We start from the raw sequence: 18,020 nt of genomic DNA on the forward strand, positions 1-18,020 counted from the left end.
GGCCTGGGTCTCTCCTTAGGGTTTCCAAGTAGCGCAAAGCCACCTTCTCCCCAAAGCAAGGCATAAGAGAATCCCCTGAGATTGCTAGGGATGAGGTTGGTGGTATTTGGCATTCATTTATGAGTATAAGGGTTCCTCAATATAAGTGTCTAAGCCCCAGAAAGTCTCTGAGACTCGAAAGAGCTGTTTGATTTCTTCTTATTATTATTTTTTTAATTTAAGAGCTGTTTGATTTCAATAGGCAAGAGATCTAGGTCAAGAGTCAGGGAAAGAGGGCCAAGAAGGGACGGGGAATGTTAGTCTTGAAAGAACACTTGTTAAATATCCGTGTCCCCTTCTCTACACAGATGGTGCTCCCAGCCTCCTGCTGGTCCTCAGTGCAGCAACTCCCAGAATCCCAGAGGTGTCCATGGTCAGTGCATGCTCTTTACCTTGTATTCTGCAGAGAGAAAAGAGACACACACAATGGAGTCTGTTAGCCTTTGTTTTGCACACAGTACTGGTCTCTTCCTCCTAAGAGATCTAGTCTCTGCTCATCTCTTTCTACAATACATCAAGAATCATGTCCTTGGTTAATCTACCCTCAAGGAAAATCAAGCTGGGTTGAACCCAATGGCTAGAGATATGAGTTGGGCTGATCTTAAGATGGGTTAGAGGGAAAAATGGCTTTTGAGATATGTAGGATAGAAATAAAAAGAATCTGAGGTAGGGATTAAGAGTGCCCACATCTGGGCCCAGCGTGGTAGCCTAGTGGCTAAAGTCCTCACCTTGCATGTGCTGGGATCCCATGTGGGCACTGGTTCATGTCCCTGCTGCTCTACTTCCTTTCCATCTCCCTGCTTGTGGCCTGGGAAAGCAGTAGAAGATGACCCAAAGCCTTGGGACCCTGCACCCATGTGGGAGACCCAATAGAAGCTCCTGACTCCTAGCTTTGGATCTCTTCAGCTCTGGCCATTGTGGCCACTTGGGGAGTGAATCAGCAGATGGAATGTCTTTGTCTCTGTCTCTTCTTCTCTCTGTAAATCTGACTTTCCAATAAAAAGAAATTAATCTTAGGGAAAAAAAAGCCCACATTTAATATCAGAGTGCTGACTCCTGGTAGCACTCCCAATTCCAGCTTCCTGTTAATAGCCTGTGAGGAGTCCATGATTCATGTGGTTGAGTCCCTGTCTAATTCGCATGGGAGACCCAGGTAGAATTCTGAGCTCCTAGGTTAGATTGGCCCAGTCGTGCTTGTTGCAATTATGTGAAGAGTCAACCAGCATGTGGGAGATCAATGTCTGTTTCTCTATCTTCCTATCAACAAATAAAATAGAAAATAAAGAAAAAAGAAGAATATGAGATAATGAAGCTCAGTACTTCAAGGGGAAAATTGTCCAAGATTTTGAAGTGGGACCCTTTCTCTCTGGGTCTGCTCAGAGGAGCTGGTAGAGGCTGGCATGAGTGCTTTCCTGGCAGACAGCATGTGCTCATAGTTCTAACTGGGAACAAAGTGCATGTGGCTCTGAGTGTTTCCCTCCATCAGGGCTGGCATGCAGCTCTCACCCAGCAGTCCAAGGGGACAGATGGCCTGGAGATCACCCAAAGCCCAGGACTCAAGAGGATGCAGGACATGCAGGAAGAAGGGAGGGAGTGGGATATGAACAGGACAGAGCCTGGCAGCCAGTCTGCAGGAATTGCTTGCAGGAGGTCAAGTTGCAGTTGTGAGCAACACATCCGGAGAATTGGGAAGTCCCCCGAGCGGCCCTCTTCCTGCAGATCCCAGCATGGCCAGCACTCACCTCGCATGCCCCAGTTGACTGCGTTCATGCTGTCATAGTGGAAGAGGTCTGCGCTGGGTGTCTGCAGGGGACACAGAGGCAGGACAGGCCTGAGATAAGCTGGCCTCTTCTTTCCTGAGGCACCCACCCATCTCTAGAAAGCGGACTTGGGCTGTTGAGACAGGGACCCTCTCCAAAGTTCCTGTTTCGTGTTAAGGAAATTTAACTCACTGCTAGCTCCCTGAACAAGAATTCAGTATACATCCACTGATTGGCTAAATTTTTTTTCAGGCTTTCTTTCCTTGCCCATATATCCCTTTTCCTATCAGAGTTCCCACAACTCTGCTGGAAGTATACATTGCCTCCACCACACACTCTCAGGTCTCCTTTTCCTGTTCATATTTCCATTCCTTTTCTATAGCACTAGCTTCTAACATATTCTATTCTTGATTACTTACTACTTTCTGTTTTTCTCTGTACAATAAAATAAGCTCTAAAGGGGCAGGGATCCTTGTCTGTTTTGGTCACTGATACATTCCAAGCACCCAGAGTTGTATGTGACATGGAATAAAGGCTTTCCCTAGCTATCTGCTGAATGAGTGAACATCTAAGCTCTCACCCTGTGGAGGCCATGGTCCTCAGTGGGCTGGAGTTGTGGACACAAGCCCATGACACAATGATGCCGTTGGTGTCCTCTGCCTTAAAATAGTCTCTGAATGGTTCTACTTCTTTCACTTTTGTCACTCTGCAGTCTCTGGTCTACTTGACAGCTAGAGGGATCCCATTGAAATTCTGAGTCGGATCACAGTGCACACCTGTCAGAAACTCTCTGAAGTCCTTGCTCTGTGTGCAAGGTCCTAGAGGGTACTGCTGTTTGCTTTCCTGGCCTTATTTGCTCCATCCTGGGCTTGCTGGCTCAGGCCCATGCTGCCCTGTCTGCTAAGGGACTTAGATACTGCTCTTTCCTCTGGCCACATCAATAGTGCAGACCTTCAAGTGGCCCTGCTGAGGTTCCTTCCTGCATCAAGCCTTTGAATTCTCTCCTCTCTAACCTCTTTGACATATTTTCTTTCCCTTTTAAGCCAGCTTACTCTTGTTATGGGCTGTCAAAAAGCATAGGAGACTTCAAGGTATCTAAAAAGCCACTTGAGCATGGCAATTGGGTGTGGGTAGTGAGGTCAACGGCCTAGGCGCAAATCCTGACTCTGCTACTTACTAGGTGTGAGAGCTTGCAGAAGGCACCTACTCTTTCTATGCCCCACCCCCATTCCTTCATCCACAGAATAAGAGTAATGATAGTAACTGCATCCCTGGACTGCAAGTATTAAATATGTTACTGCTTGGAAAATGTTTAACTCAGGGCCTGATACAGTATTTCTGGTACCCAAAAATACTAGTTGTGTTTTCACCCTTCCCCTGGGAACCATTTTTCACATAGGAATCACAAGGGAGGGGAGTCAGTCATGAGCCCATTGCCACCGGGTTCTTTCAGTCAAACCATCTCTACCCTCAGGGCCCTTGTCTAGGTCTCACCCATCAGCAATCACCAGCAGGATGGCTAATGCTGGCATCTGGAGCAACATCCCACTGAACAGCTCCTCTTACCCTGTGCAGCCCATTTCTTCTGTAGGCAGGCAGGGAGGCAGATTTGGAAATAAGGGGATCTGAAAAGGAGAATAACTATCACCAGGAGCCCTAAGCCAAGGGGCCCTCTCCCTGAGATTACCTGACTACAAGTGGCACATGACTCCCCCTCCCAGAGTAGAAGGGCAGAGCTTGGGGCAGCGAGCTCTTCTTGCCTTGGTCCAGTGTTACAGCTTGCTTATCTCAGAGGTGTCTCACTCAGGCAGAACTCTAGACCCAATAGAGGCACATTCTGGACCCTCTTCTGGCCCTGACCTTGTACGTATCTATTTTCCTGTGATGGACCCTTGTGTCCTAGCCACAGCGAGGCTCTAGAATTGGAGGTAAGCTCTGAAGCAGATGGGCAGGTGGGGAGGCCTGTGCTCTTTCTTTTTCTTTGGGAGCTGCTGTGTATGGCAGCCCTGGGTTCAGGAGCCTCAGACTGAGACCCATAATCTGATTAATATGATAGGGTGGACTGTTTGAGATGAGGGCTGGACTGGCATGCCCTCAATACAGGATCATCAGAGCTATGGGGAAGTACAATCCACTCAGCTCTGGCCCTCATGGGACATGATGGACTGAAGGTAGGGCCAAACATACCGCTGTCAGCTAGGTAGTGTGACCGAGGGGCTGCAAGAGAGAAATCCAGAGGTCAGTGTTCCTGTGGACAGAGACATGGCTCCCATGCCCAGCCCATTCTGGCTGGTGGAGAGGGAGCCTTGCTTGATACTTTCTTTCCTACTGTCCAGTTTCTCTCCTCCCTTCCCCACTAGGTCGGTCATAGCATGGCAACAGGTACAGAACAGCTGCCCTGTCGTGTTTGTTATTTAGATGCCTAAAATGGAGTTGAATTGAATGGTGTTAGTGCTATAGAATGTTCTCTCAGTGTTGAAAACAGTGCTTCTCTGTGATTAGACAGGGAAACAGGCTCATCTCTTCATCCCAACTCTGCCATTAACAGATGCCTAACCTTATCCAAGTTACTTAACCACGTTTCTGTTTTTTTTTTTAATCTATAATATGGGGAGTGATAGCATCTCTATTATGGGCTTTTTAAACTGCACATATGATGTAATAGAGTGAGATATTTAGCATAGCACCAGACACATGCATATTGCTCCATAAACTTGGCTTTACTGCTGCTGCTGCCACAACCACCACTACCACTGCTTTCAACGTTGCTGAGAGTCAAGGTGAAGAATGGTGGAGAGGGGAGATGTTCAGACTCAGGTCTGATGCTCAGTCACTGGCTTTCTGGCCTTGAGTAAGTAGCTTAATCTCAGTTCTCACAGTTATAAAGTGATGGTGAGAATTCTCACATATCATGTGTCTTTATGAGCACCAGGAGTAGCAATATTATCTACAAAGACTTGCTGTGTTTGAGTGTAGGAACTGATTCATTCTGCTATCCACAAAGGATTGATCTTAAATGAGATTTCTGGGCAGTGAGGGGAGGCTCACCACCCTAGGAGGCAGTCCCATGTATCTGAGCTATGCTGACCACGAGAAAATGTCTTTCCTTACAGTGATGCTGATTGGAAATTATGGCTTCAGATGGCTCAGTGAAGCAGGAGGGTCTGTCCAGAGCAGAGTATGGTCCTGCTTGCTATCTCCTCTGACCCCTGCCCAACTCTGTATTTTAGATTCAGTGGGGCTTCCCTTTGGAAGATTGAGGAGATGGAGCATTGCAGGAGGGTCTAGAATAACCTTCTTGGGCAGTCTCTCTCAATTCTTTTGTTAGCCCAAAATATTGAGTTTGGAGGCTGGCTGTATTCCAATAAAGCTTTCTTTATAAAAACGGCCTGGTGCGGTGGCCTAGCAGTTAAAGTCCTCGCCTTGAACGTGCCAGGATCCCATATGGGTGCTGGTTCTAATCCTGGCAGCTCTGCTTCCCATCCAGTTCCCTACTTGTGGCTTGGGAAAGCAGTCAAGGATGGCCCAAAGCCTTGGGACCCTGCACCCACATGGGAGACCTGGAGGAGGTTCCTGGCTCCTGGCTCCGGATCAGCACAGCACTGACCATTGCGGTCATTTGGGGAGTGAATCATCAGATGGAAGATCTTCCTCTCTGTCTCTCCCCCTCTGTATATTTGACTATAATAAAAAATAAATAAATCTTAAAAAAAAAACCTGGCAGGGCACTGGAGCCAGTGAGTTCTACTGCTTATAACTGAATGGATCTTGGGTAAGTTCCAGAGGCTTTTGTGTCTTAGTTACCTATCTGTAAACTGTGGGGGTGATAACAGCAGCATTGCTAAGGGTTGTTGTATGGAAAAAAAGAACAGATATATGTATGTGCTGTGCCTGCTGGGGTTTTAGGCTCAAAGGGAACATGCCTCAAATGTCAGCTGGGAGTGAAGGAAGGTGGTCCTATCTGCTGGAGCCTGCAAAGCAGTACTTACAACCATTGAGAGACATGTCGTAGCCAGCTGTGTGCAGGGCCTCCCGACTGCTGGTGGAGCTCCGAGGAGGGGTCCAGGGATCTGCATAGGAGCTTGACCGGGCCTTCATCTCCTCTTTCAGAATCAGCCGACCAATGCCACTCTGGAGCTGGGCATTGGAGAGGAGCACAATGAAGTCAGAAGGAAGCAAGTACATTGAGATGGCCGTGGCACAGGCAAGGCTGAGTAAGCAGACCCCCAGCAGTAAGCCTGTGTCATTTCTGCTTTCCCAGCATCCCTGCCTCTATGTTAGTCCTTTGTTTTCCTTTGGGTTATCATCTATTTTATAGGCAATTCTGAGGGAGGTCTGGGTTGGACTGTGGTGGTGGGTGGTGGTGGGTGGGCACAAGAAAGCAGCCTGGCTGATGACAGAGTCATTGTCATGGTCACATGATTGGCAAAATGATGGACAGATAGTCACCCTTTTGAAAACAAGTGTGTGTGAAAATAATGTAATTTAAAACGAGCCACGTTCAACAACTCAGTAGCATTTAGTATATTCACAGTGTTGTGCCGCTACCACCTCTGTCTAGTTCTAAAATGTCCTCATTACCCAAAGGAAGACCCTGTGTCCTTTAAGCAGTCAACTCCCACTCCTGTCTGTCCTCAGCCTCTAGTAACCACCATTCTACCTGTTGTCTCTATTGACTTACCTATTCAGGACACATCATACAAAAGGAAATAAGCAACATGTAGTTTTGTATCTGGCTTCTTTCACTATGCACAATATTTTGGGGGATTCATGTACTTGGCAATGACTGAATAACATCACATTGTATGGATATGCTACAATTTATTTATCCAGTCACAAGTTAAAAGCCATTTGGCTTCTTCCTGCCTTTTGACTATTATGATTAATGGTGTTGTGAACATGCATGTCTACTTATGTGTTTGAGTTCTTGTCTTCAGTTCTTTTGGGGTAGAGTTGCTGGATCATATGGCAGTCCTGTGTTTAGATTTTTGAGCAATCATCAAGCTGTTTTCCACAGTAGCAGTGTCACCAGCTACATGCCCACCAGTACTGTAGGAAGGTTCGTAGCATACCATCATATGAAAATCACATGTCTGAGTGTGAAGCTTTGTCAGAGGCCAGCTGCACAAGCAAAGAGCAAGGCAGCTTCACAATGACATTTTTTTTGAGCAGCCAAATCATTCATTCCTGAAATGAACTCTACCATTTCACTTTGCAAGTATGCAACACTTTGCATTGCATTGGGTTCTGTTACTCATAAATGAAAAGCTTCTCCGTGGTGAACCCTGTAGCCTTCTCACCTTGTGCATGCTGCGCTCAAAATCATCCTCCTCTCCTCCAGATGAGAACCTTCTTGCCCGGGGTACTGCAGAAGGACAGACGGGATCAGCTCTGCATTTGTTCCCCACTCACCCGCCCTGGCTTTAGCTACTGGGAGTTGATTTTTCTTTCTTTGTGGTGTTGTAACTGTCGCCTCTATGATCCTCTGTCACCTTTGCAGCCTGAGGATAGACCTGTCTTCCATGGGTGCTGATCACATCTACTCTGGGTGGCAGCTGTGTTTGTGGCTTACTTCCTTTTCTAAATGGTAAGAGGGCAATGAAGAACTCAGCTCTGAGCATCCATGAAGCTTAGAAGAGTCCCCTGGCCAACTCTGTGTTGAGGTGAATCTTGATGCAAATTCCTCTCTCTACTTGAAACTAACAGTTTGAGTTATCTGACTGGATAGGGTAGTGGATTATTAAGATCCCCCATCTGGATACTTTCCATTGTCCCACATCCTCTGTTTCTATCCCTCAAGCCCACCCCACCTCCCGTGCCTTTTTTTTTTTTTTTTTTTTTTTTTTTTGCCTACAGGCAAAGTGGTCTCTCAAAAGCACAAATGTGGCTATGTTGCTACTTTCAGTAGCTTCTCACTGGTGAGGATAATAACCCAAATCCTTACCTGAACCCTCAAGGCCCCAAGGGACCTCCTCCCCCGCCTACCTGCTGCCTCCCCACCCCGCACCTCACTGCCTCATTCTTCTCCCTCTAAGCTCAAGCTAAATGGTAGTGTAGCCTTTCCTCTAAGTGGCTCCACCCACCCATCTTGTGTCATTACAGATGTGTTTTTGCATTCTCTGCTGGTCACATCCTTATTGTACCTCTGTGGCAGTTGAGACTCTCCATCTGAGAAGCTTTTGTTATCATTCAGCTGGACAGCATGGCTCCTGCCATCAGCTCCCTGAACCTGTGCTTCTTTCTCCTGGTTGGGACCTATGCTTTCTCTACTAGGGCAGGGATCTGGTCTATTTTGCTCCTCCTGTGTCCTGGAGGGCTCTTTAATTCATGCTGCTGAATGGATAAACACCCTCAGTTATGCAGTCTCTAAGGTTCTCAAACAGAATGATGGTGGGAAAGAGTGGATGACTGTCCTGACCTTTGAATCCTTGGCCACGGGTAACATGAGCTTAGGCTCCAGGGGCCCATGGGGATACTACCTTTAGGGGACCCATGGTAGGTCCAGTACTCAGACTCTGTGGCATAGTAGGGGTCTGGCGAGTAAGCTGGACTGTACTTGGAGGCCTGGCTGATGTCTTCACTTGTTTTGCTCTTGGTTGTTGTAGACAGATCACCTGCAAAGGACCCAAGGAGAGCATTCTCAGGAAGGCCAGGTGTCCTGACCAGAATAGTGCATGCTTTTCCTGATCTCTGCCAGGTTCCAGTCTGGGGCAGTGAGGCTACTTTGAAGTCAGGAATCTCTGAATGGAGGGTATGGGACATGGACTACTGGAGCTGGAAAATACTTGGGTCAGCTCCTCATTGTGCTCTTAGGAATCTAAAGAGAGTTTGTGCTAGAACTGGGCAGGGGCCCAGCCCAGGGCTCCTTCCAGCCTATTCTAGGGACTTCAAGGTCTATTTCTGAGTGAACTCTGAGGCTGTGTCTCCTCAAAGTACGACTTGATAGGTTCCAGGCAAGCCCCAGACCTTAACTTCCTAGCCCTTTATAAGCCTGCCTGGTTAAGAATTTGAGCCACATTGAGTTGGGAGTTGCCATTCCGGGCTATAATGTGTGCTGATTCAGGTCAACCTTTTATCCACATTCTGAAAAACCATATCCTTTCTGAAAAGACTGCAGGACTTAAAGGAAGGAGCACCCAATAGCCAGACAGTAAAGTGGGAATTCAAGTTCTAGCTCTGCCAGAAATCCTGCCCCATTTTTGCCTTAGTTTCCTCATCTGTGTTAGAATTGATCTGCTGGTTCAGGTGCAAAGTTTCCATCTGAAGTCAAGTCTGTGGTGGGGGGTGATCAGTAATCCCACCTCAGGCTCAGGTACTTATGCAAGGCAGTGACTTTAGAGTGACCTGAGTCCTGGTGATAACTGATAGGGCACAAGGTGGGCATGGCTCTCTGCAATTTCCCAGGGATGGCTAGAGGGAAGCTTTAGCTTCTGGCCATTTCTGGTACCCTCTTGTCTATGCACCCCACCTCCACTCATAGTCTTCCTGAATCTATCTGCTTTGGTGTAGCGCTTCAGAGCCCACCTGGAAAGTACTGTGAAGGGCTGAAATGCTTGGGACTAGGAGCCTTTTCTGGATACAAAGCCGCATTACCTGTATCAGGGTTGGTGTCTTTCTGTGGTCACTCAGGGATGTGTGGACAACTGATGAGTCCTGTCTGAGACCAAGAATGTTTGTCTAAAGTCACTGGCATGTAGAGCCACTATTTCTGCTGTGCTGCTCCCTCCACCAGTGGGTTGGTTCAGCTCGTGATATCTCCTCTGATATTCAATCAGACCTGCTAGGAAGCAGCACTGCACAGGTGACTCCTCTGTGTCCACACAGGGAGGGGGAGGCTTATTCAACCAAGGCACACTAAGTGCTTTCTACAAAAATGAGTAGGCAATCTCAGTGATGAGGAACTTGGTACTCATAGAGACCCAGGTGGATGTTATGGACAAAGCCAGTTAGAGTGCAGATTCTTGGGCAACAAGCCCAGTATTTCTGATCGAGGGAATCTAGGGCACAGAGGGGCAGGGAATATGCTGCTTTAGTTTGGCTCTCAGGTATATAAGGCCCACAGACCATTTTTTCAGAAACTCCATTGAACAAAAGTATGAGAATGACGTGACTCTCTGCTCCTTTCTCATTTGCACCACCTCTCCAAGACTGTGTTCATTCTCAGGAGGCAGTGGCTGTCTACAGCTAGAGCAATGGTTCTAGGCTAGGCTGGGCGTCAGGGTCACCCAGAGAAACTGTTAAAGATACAAAACCTGGGCCTGGCATGGTAGCCTAGTGGCTAAGTCCTTGCCTTGCATGCGCCGGGATCCCATATGAGCCCCGGTTCCCATCCAGTTCCCTGCTTGTGGCCTGGGAAAGCAATTGAGGATGGCCCAAAACCTTGGGACCCTGCACCTGCATGGGAGTCCTGGAAGAAGCTCCTGGCTCCTGGCATCAGATCAGTGCAGCTCTGACCATTGCAGCTGCTTGGGGAGTGAATCATCAGATGGAAGATCTTCCTCTCTGTCTCTTCTCCTCTCTTTATATCTGACTTTCCAATTAAAAAAATAAACCTTTAAAAAAATACAAAACTCTAATTCTGGAAATTGGGTAGGGTCCAGGAATCTTATGTATCCCATGGGATTCCAGTGAACATATTTTTGGTATCCATGGCTCAGGTGACTCTCCTAGAGGTGTGCTCATCTGACAAGCACTTCTCTGATCATAGGTACAGGACTGCAGACAGCAGCTCAGGTAGAGTTGGGGAGGTGATGGGAAAGGATGGCATACTTTTTGAGCTTTTGAAATGACACTGAGCCCCTTTGCTTGTATAACCCGGAGTGACTAATGAACAGGCAACGAGGAACATCAAGTTGCATCTTTGGATTATGTTGCTCCTGGTGACCTGTATGGAACCATCTGCATAGATGGCAAACTGCCCCCCTCCCCACCTGGCCTGCTTCTTGACCATACCATGTCGCTTGTAGATCGGGGGTTTCCGGTAGATGTTACTTTCTCCAGCTGCCAGAAAGGTCAGGAAGGGACAGTGGGGGAGAGATAGAGAAAAAAAGGGGGAGGGGGAGATAGTACTTGGTCAGTTGGTCTGAGAAGAGAGACAGTTAGCCATTTTTTTACACAGGGCCACCAATGTTCCACTGGGGGACTTTCTTTTCTCACGCTGAGCTTTCAGCTTCACCCCAACAGGTTCCACATCAGGTAGAGGAGGGGAATGGATGGATACAGGTGGTGCTGAGGAGGGGATATGGAACACGTGGTGGGCATGCAGGCACAGGTGGGTGCATGCTCAGCAGATCCCCATGCAGGACAGTGTCTACTGCCTTCACATGGTGGTCATGCCTGGTTCCATGTGGAAGCATGCAGGATGCTACTGCTAGGAGTCAGCATACTTGCTGCCCCCTCCCTCCCAAACAGAAGGGGGATCCCCCTGGGGAAGTTGAGAAGGAATTGGATGAAACTGCAGGACACACTCTTGGGAGGAAAGTGAGTGGGGAGTGAAAAATTCATTGCAGAGTCTGGCCCTAGGCCTGCCTGTTGTAACTCAGAATGGGACTTCATGCAAATCACACCTGCCTAGTCATCTAGGCCCTGCCTTCCTCTGACCTCAGACCATTCTTGCTGTTCCCTCTGGCTGATTCCTTTTTGTCTTTCAGCTTTAATATTCCTTCTCTAAGAAACCCTTTCAGACCATTGCATCTAACCCTGAGCTTCCTACCCCATCACTGTTACATGACACTCCTCCCTTATAGTGCTTAAAGCATCCATTGCTATCTTCCATGACCTTTCCCCTATTTGTTTACCTCTTTCTGATCCCTCTCTCTAATCCTTCTCCCTATAGCAGAATACCATACCATGAAGGCAGGATTGAGGTTGGGGTGAGCATGGCAACACCCCCAGAGCCCAGAGCAGTGCCTGGCTGGACAGCTGGGAAAACCGAAACCTAGGGAAACTGTAACTGGCCCCAGATCAGAAACTTCTAAGCAATAGAACTGACACTCAATCCCAGAAGCTTTGCTGTAAAAGCCCATGGCCCAGGGGTCCAGTGCTGTGAAGTTAAGCCACCAGCTGTGACACCTGCATCCCATATCGGAGTCCTAGTTCAAGTCCTGTCTGCTCCACTTGAGATCCAGCTCCCTGCTAATGCATGTGAGAAAGCAGCAGAGATGTCCCAAGTACTTGGATCCCTGCCACCCATGTGGGAGGCTCAGATGGAGTTCCTGGCTGCTGGATTTAGCCTAGCCTGGCCCTGGCCAAATGTGGCTATTTGGGGAGTGAACTAGTAAATAGATGATCTCTCTCTCTCTTTCCATCTTTGTATCTGCATCTGCATTTTTTCAAATAAAAATCAATCAATCTTTAAAGAAAGCTGGAGCCCCCCATCCCATGTTATCTTTGCACTTTATAAAGACCCTTAGACGTTCAGGCTTCTGCTGGTTTCTGCCTCCTTTCTTTCTGTGATCACTTCCTTGTGTCCTGACCAAGGCTGGACTATCATGGGGGTGGATAGAAGGTGGGGTTAGTTGGGGAGGCTGGTTAGAGGGTTCCCAGGAGCCGGTTCTCCTCAATGCTTGGGCAGTATGAAGTTGGTGGCTCAGGTGCCCGGCCGCCCCGCAGAGCATGCACCCACGCTGGTACTACCAGGCCAGTGGTGCCTACCTGGGATGTGAAAGTGCTTGGGAGGCTGGTGAGAAGAGGTCGGAGTAGAGGACCTCACATCTAACTGGCTATGGTATGGAGAGCTCCGGCCACTCTCGGGCCCTGGAGCATGCAGGCAGTGGTCCCCAGAGAGAATAGAGGCACAGAGAGAACAGGCATTAATGCAGTGCAGTTAAGGAAGCAGTGAAGTGATGGCAGCAAGGACAGGTGCGGGGCTGGCGCCCAGCGTGCTCAGGCTCCGGTGCTGGAAGCAGCATGTGCTCTCATGCACTGTGTTGGCAGCAGCAAGCTTGGCCTTGTGTCCTTGTTGGACCCCAAAGTAAGAGTATGGGGGTTAACTCCACTGAGTTTGAGAAGACAGCTTTGTCCCTCTTAGTTCTTTGCCCCTTGCCATCCAGGGCCCTCCCTTGATGGCTCCCCTCTTCCATCCAAACACCAGCTGAACCCATAACTCAGAGCAGTGGTGGACACCTGGACTGGGAGGGACCAGGTCCTTGGGTGGAGGTCAGCACACAGCTGTTCTGGCCTCCAGTTCTCTTCTCTGGGTAGGGCAGGCCAAAGGTGAGGAAGGTATCTTCTCCAACCCTCTCCTGGAAGTTGCCACTCAGTCTGCAGATGTTTCTCAGTCTCCCTCTCCATCCCCGTCTCCATTCCCAGGACATCCCAGGGACTGAGTCAGTGACCTGGGTGACCACAGGCCTCCACAGGGCCATGCTGGGAAGGAGAGACCCTGGATTATGGAGAGGTCTTGTGCCCCAGGCAGCAGAGCTCCAGGTCACTACACTGTCCATCTCCAACCCCAGGCTCTTTCCCTATATCTGGGGTTTTCCCCTCCTTACCAGAGCGGTAGTAGTGGTGGGGTGAACGGGAGAAGGTGGGAGACATTCCCTGCCGGCTGTATGTGGGGGAGTCGATGTATCCTGGGCTGGAGGCCCGTCTCTGCCGGAGGTCCAGGTTCTCATAGATGTCCTGGGGAAGGAGGAAGGGCTGTTAGCACGGCTTGTTGCCCAAGGACCAAGTAGGAAGTTCCAAAAGCTGAGGCATAAACACTGAGACCCTCTCCCTGAGTTCCATGCACAGCCTGAGGTGGGTGGCAGAGGATTTTCAGGGCCTTAATATTTGACTCACTGGCCCTTGCTCTTTAACCCTGGGTCATCCCTGGAATCCTGGTCAGAAATCAGGAGCATGAGGGAGGCCATCTCTGGTAGGAAAGGGCACATGGGTTCTCCCCTACTGTTCCCATCTTTTATGCACCTGATATGTCTTCTGAAGCTGGTAAGTCTTGGTCTTAACCTGGGTTGGGGGAACCATATTGAGTGAAGGCTCAGGCCCCTTGGGGTGCGGGGGAGGGTATAAAGTCAGGGGTCTTCTTGGTTGACATCAGGACACAATTAGATATAATGCCTCCTCCACCTTATATATACCAACATAATTACCTGAGAGTAGGGAGATAAGGTTCCCAGCGACTTAGAGGTGAAGAGTTTGGAGTCAGCCGTGGAGGGAGCAAAAGGAGAGAGAGGAGGGCAAGAGGAAGACACAGTGTGGTTAAATGGTTCAGCAAAGAGAGGGCCTGCAGCTGCTCCTGGGTGCTGCTCTCCAGATTACTGTTCCTTGAGAAGTGCAGAATGTCACAGCTGCTAATACGAGTTAGGAACTTTGGTGATTACATCCTCCTTTCATGCATAGAAAAACCAGGGCCCAGGGAGGGAATGTGAATCTCAGGGCTGCTCAGGGCCTCTGTAGAGGAGGCAGCAAGCTCTTGACTTGGCCCTGGCTTCTCCACTAGCAGCTCAGAGCTGTCTTCACAGCCCTTCCCCTTCTCTTTTGGCTCATGACCCCTGCTGTGGATCACAAGGTCAATGCCAGGGCAGGGAATCCAAATGTACAGACAGGCAAAAGCCAGGCTTCTGCCATCACTGCAGAGCCTGAACTGGTGGGTGTTGCAGTAGGAGCTAGTGTCCTGAGCAGAGAGCAGCTACCACGTCTCTTCAGGAAACCCAGGATCTGCCAGAATGCCTTGCCTGCCTTCGCCTGCTGCTTCGTTTTCCAAGACAAGTCACAAGGTCTCATGTGAAATCTCATGTTTACACACTAGCCATTAATCGTCATAATTTAAAAGACACTTTGGGGAGTGAAACAAAACATCTGGGGGATTCTGGTGCCTGTGTGTCTTCTTTGTCATCTCTAACTTCAGGACAATCAGCTTCCACCAGACACCTCACCTACAACCTGCCTGGCCCTGCATGATTTATTTCAGTGGTCAGAACTCAGAGAAGCTTAGCATTGACCTCCAGCCAAATAGAATCCCAGTGCATTTAGTGCGGAAGGGGCTTTGCCTGAGGTCACAGGCCAAGTCCAGTGGAGCCAGGACAGGCACCTTGGTCCCTGACCATCAGGCCAGGGTTCCTTCTGCTCCCAAGTATCCTCAGCTCAGGGGTAAGGGATGGGGTCAGAAATCTCCTGGGATACAGATGGCCAGATCTCCTGAGTAATGGCCACCTTACCTCCTTTAAAAATGCTTTCTCTTGTGTAGCAACCACTTGAGGACATCAAAAACCATATGATGCCAAGTCTTTATGAAGGTGCTTTGCTCTGAACACAGGAGCTTAAGGCCAGGCGTGAACGCCAGACAACTTGCCTAATGAGAGACTGTAAGCCTAGATGGCCAGTGAGGCGAGCAGATGAGTCTGAGGAAAATTTCTCCAGCATGAGAAAAAACAACAGCTTAAGCAATGAGTGGTCACCAACTCCCAGCTCCTGTGCTGGGATTAACAGGGACTGGTTGAGTTTGGGGAGAATGAGGAGCCTACGTCCTGTCTATAAGGGGGCGCTGCGACCCACCTCCAGATGATGAAAATACAGATTTAACAGGGCTAGCTCTGATTTTTAAAGAAAAACCAGAAAGCTAGATTTTTGGAAGCAATCTCTTGATTTATAAACGCTGGTTATAAATGCCAGTTTAAAAGGGTCTAGGGGCCAACCCTGAGGAGGTCAAGCCATCTGTGATCCCAGAGGAACCTCCTCATGTACAAACAGCCCCAGAGAAAAGGGCAACACCCAATACCTCTCCATAGCCACATCTCTCCAGCATCTCGTCGGACGTGTATCGGGAATGAGGCTCGTAGGAAATGAGGTCAGGGCGTTGTACCTCGTAGATGGACTTAACCTTGGGGAGAGCTGCCAAGTCTTTGTAATTAAGGATCTCATTATCCACTTTAGCCTGGGGAAGAGGGAAACGGACAGGAAAGAAGTAGAAAGATAAAAGGGAAAAGAGAGGAAGCAAAAACAAGGTACAGGAGGAACGAGTTTCCCCATTTTCCACTAAAAACAAAATGTTAGGATCAAATAGAAGACTTGTAGAATGTTAGAATCAGCATGGCTCAGGAGCCATCCATTTCAACAGGGTTTATCATTTATGGAGCACATCCTGTTTGCTGTACAGGAATTATCTTACTAAAGTCATAATATCTCTATCAGTATTGTTACTATTTTCCAGGCCAGGAAACTGAAGTTTATACTTATATGCATAACTTGCATCCCTTAACTAGTATGTTTGAATCCAGTCTGAACTACACAGCCTGGGTGCTAATGCCTTCCAACCCCACACAATGAAGACACCCCTTTTCACAGCATCTTGGAGGAGGAAAATGGTCCTTTCCTGCAGGTGGCCTGTGTTCAACCAGGATCTTTCTCTCCTGGATCAAAAACCTGGCGGTCCTGGTGTAGTCAGTCAAGACAGAACCTGCTGGGCACGATGTGATAGCCTAGTGGCGAAACCTTCACCTTGTATGCGCTGGGAGCCCATATAGGTGCTTGTTCGTGTCCTGACTGCCCCACTCATCATCCATCTCCCTGCTTGTTGCCTAGGAAAGCAGTAGAGGATGGCCCAAAGCCTTGGGACCCTGCACCCAAGTGGGAGGCTTGGAAGAAGCTCCTGGCTCCTGGCTTCGGATTGGCTCAACTCTGGTCATTGTGACCATTTGGAGAGTTGACCAGCAGATGGAAGATCTTTCTCTCTGTTTCTCCTTCTCTCTGTATATCTGCCTTTCCAATAAAAATAAATACATCTTAAAAAAAAGGAACCTGCTAAATAGGAAACCTGAGAAGACTGTGTGAGGGCCCTTAAAAAAATTTGTGGAAATGGAATTAAAAAATGTTTGCTTTGGGTGCAAAAAAATTTGAAATCCATGCATATAAGGGATTTTCAAGAAGTTCATGGAAAACATAAGTTATGAAATATTTTTTTGTGACAAAATAAATGTATCTTTTAAATTCCACTTACCACAGACTTTCTGAAGTAGCTAACTGGTATTCTTATAATGTTTTCCCAAATCCATGGGGATCAGGTAAAGTCTCAGGGCCAATTTCCCTTAGGGAGTAGTATTCATAATACCTTAAAATCTCACTATAAAAAAATTCCAAGCTCCTTCACTATTCTGTCCTTGTCTCATCCCATTGCTACTGAGGCACCGGCTCTTCATTCTCTATTGCCTCTACATCTTCATCCACTATTCCTAACCCAGTCTGTGCCCTGAGCCACTCCTGGCCTGTATCACAGCTTCTCTTTCTGGGTTTTAGGTGGGTCTGGCCAGTGAGAAACACCAGAAGAGATTTGAAAAGAGAGTGGAGAAGGTGGCAGGTGAACCTACTCTTGGCAGCCTTCCTGCATGGCTTGGGTTGGGCATGATTGCTGCCTGGCAGCTGCTCTTCCACAGCTCCAGCTCTTGCCTGTTCTGGCAGCGCTGTTCTCTTGTCTCATTAGATCTGAACCAGGAATAATATCTGCAATTGCAGTATCTGGGGGACTCTGACTTCTTGCGGGTCCCCTTAGCCCTGTGCACAGCTCTTTGTAAATGGTCCCTTCACTCAACCCTCCCTTAGTTGAATGCTTTGAGGTGTGACATCTGGTTTCTGCCAGAGTTGACCTGAACAGACACCATGTCTGTGCCAGTTTGGGAGTGTGCTGGTAAAGGGAACCTTATTAAGACAGTCCACTTGACTTCTCCTGGGATGTTAGATCTTGACCTAGAGAACTCTTGGCACTTTACAGACTCATCTTGACCCATAATTATTCATTTTGACACTTTAACCTGCAAAATACTTCTCATAGCCACCTTGTTTTCAGGGCTGCCACTTGGTCTTGGGTCTGGAGGCACACTGACTGCTCAGAGGCATTCTAACAAAACTATCCAGAAAGGAAGTAGGAAAACATGGGGGACTGGCTGAAGTCAAATCACTTGAAGATGATTATAGAAGGGGCTTGGCAAAGTGGCCTAGCAGCTGAAGTGCTTGCCTTGAATGTGCCGGGATCCCATATGGGCGCCGGTTCTAATCCTGGCAGCTCCACTTCCCATCCAGCTCCCTGCTGTGGCCTGGGAAAGCAGTCGAGGACGGCCCAATGCATTGGGACCCTGCACCCGTGCGGGAGACCTGGAGGAGGTTTCTGGCTTCTGGCTCCGGATCAGCACAGCACTGGCCGTTGCGGCTCACTTGGGGAGTGAATCATCGGATAGAAGATCTTCCTCTCTCTCTCTCTCTCTCTGTATATCTGACTTTGTAATAAAAATA

At 48.5% G+C, this 18,020-nt stretch overlaps 1 protein-coding gene across 4 annotated transcripts in view; it reads right to left on the reverse strand.

Annotated features, from left to right (window-relative positions):
• The window catches only part of ABLIM3 (actin binding LIM protein family member 3), a 111,893-nt gene that overhangs the window by 7,301 nt on the left and 86,572 nt on the right, over positions 1-18,020 (reverse strand). Inside the window, exons 10-20 of one of the 4 annotated variants that reach the window (XM_058677278.1) lie at positions 15,517-15,672; positions 13,889-13,918; positions 13,292-13,421; positions 10,752-10,799; positions 8,279-8,413; positions 7,100-7,164; positions 5,789-5,936; positions 3,987-4,016; positions 3,366-3,424; positions 1,782-1,842; positions 432-439 (exon numbers count right to left, since the gene is read on the reverse strand). In XM_058677278.1, coding sequence (XP_058533261.1) covers positions 432-439; positions 1,782-1,842; positions 3,366-3,424; positions 3,987-4,016; positions 5,789-5,936; positions 7,100-7,164; positions 8,279-8,413; positions 10,752-10,799; positions 13,292-13,421; positions 13,889-13,918; positions 15,517-15,672 — 870 coding nt within the window. Of the gene's footprint in view, positions 1-377; positions 440-1,781; positions 1,843-3,365; positions 3,425-3,986; positions 4,017-5,788; positions 5,937-7,099; positions 7,165-8,278; positions 8,414-10,751; positions 10,800-13,291; positions 13,422-13,888; positions 13,919-15,516; positions 15,673-18,020 lie in introns of those variants that run through there. The other 3 variants (XM_058677275.1, XM_058677276.1, XM_058677277.1) reach the window with 3 other exon arrangements.

This window comes from Ochotona princeps, chromosome 19, assembly GCF_030435755.1.
Source record: "Ochotona princeps isolate mOchPri1 chromosome 19, mOchPri1.hap1, whole genome shotgun sequence".
In the NCBI taxonomy this organism is placed as follows: Eukaryota; Metazoa; Chordata; class Mammalia; order Lagomorpha; family Ochotonidae; genus Ochotona; species Ochotona princeps.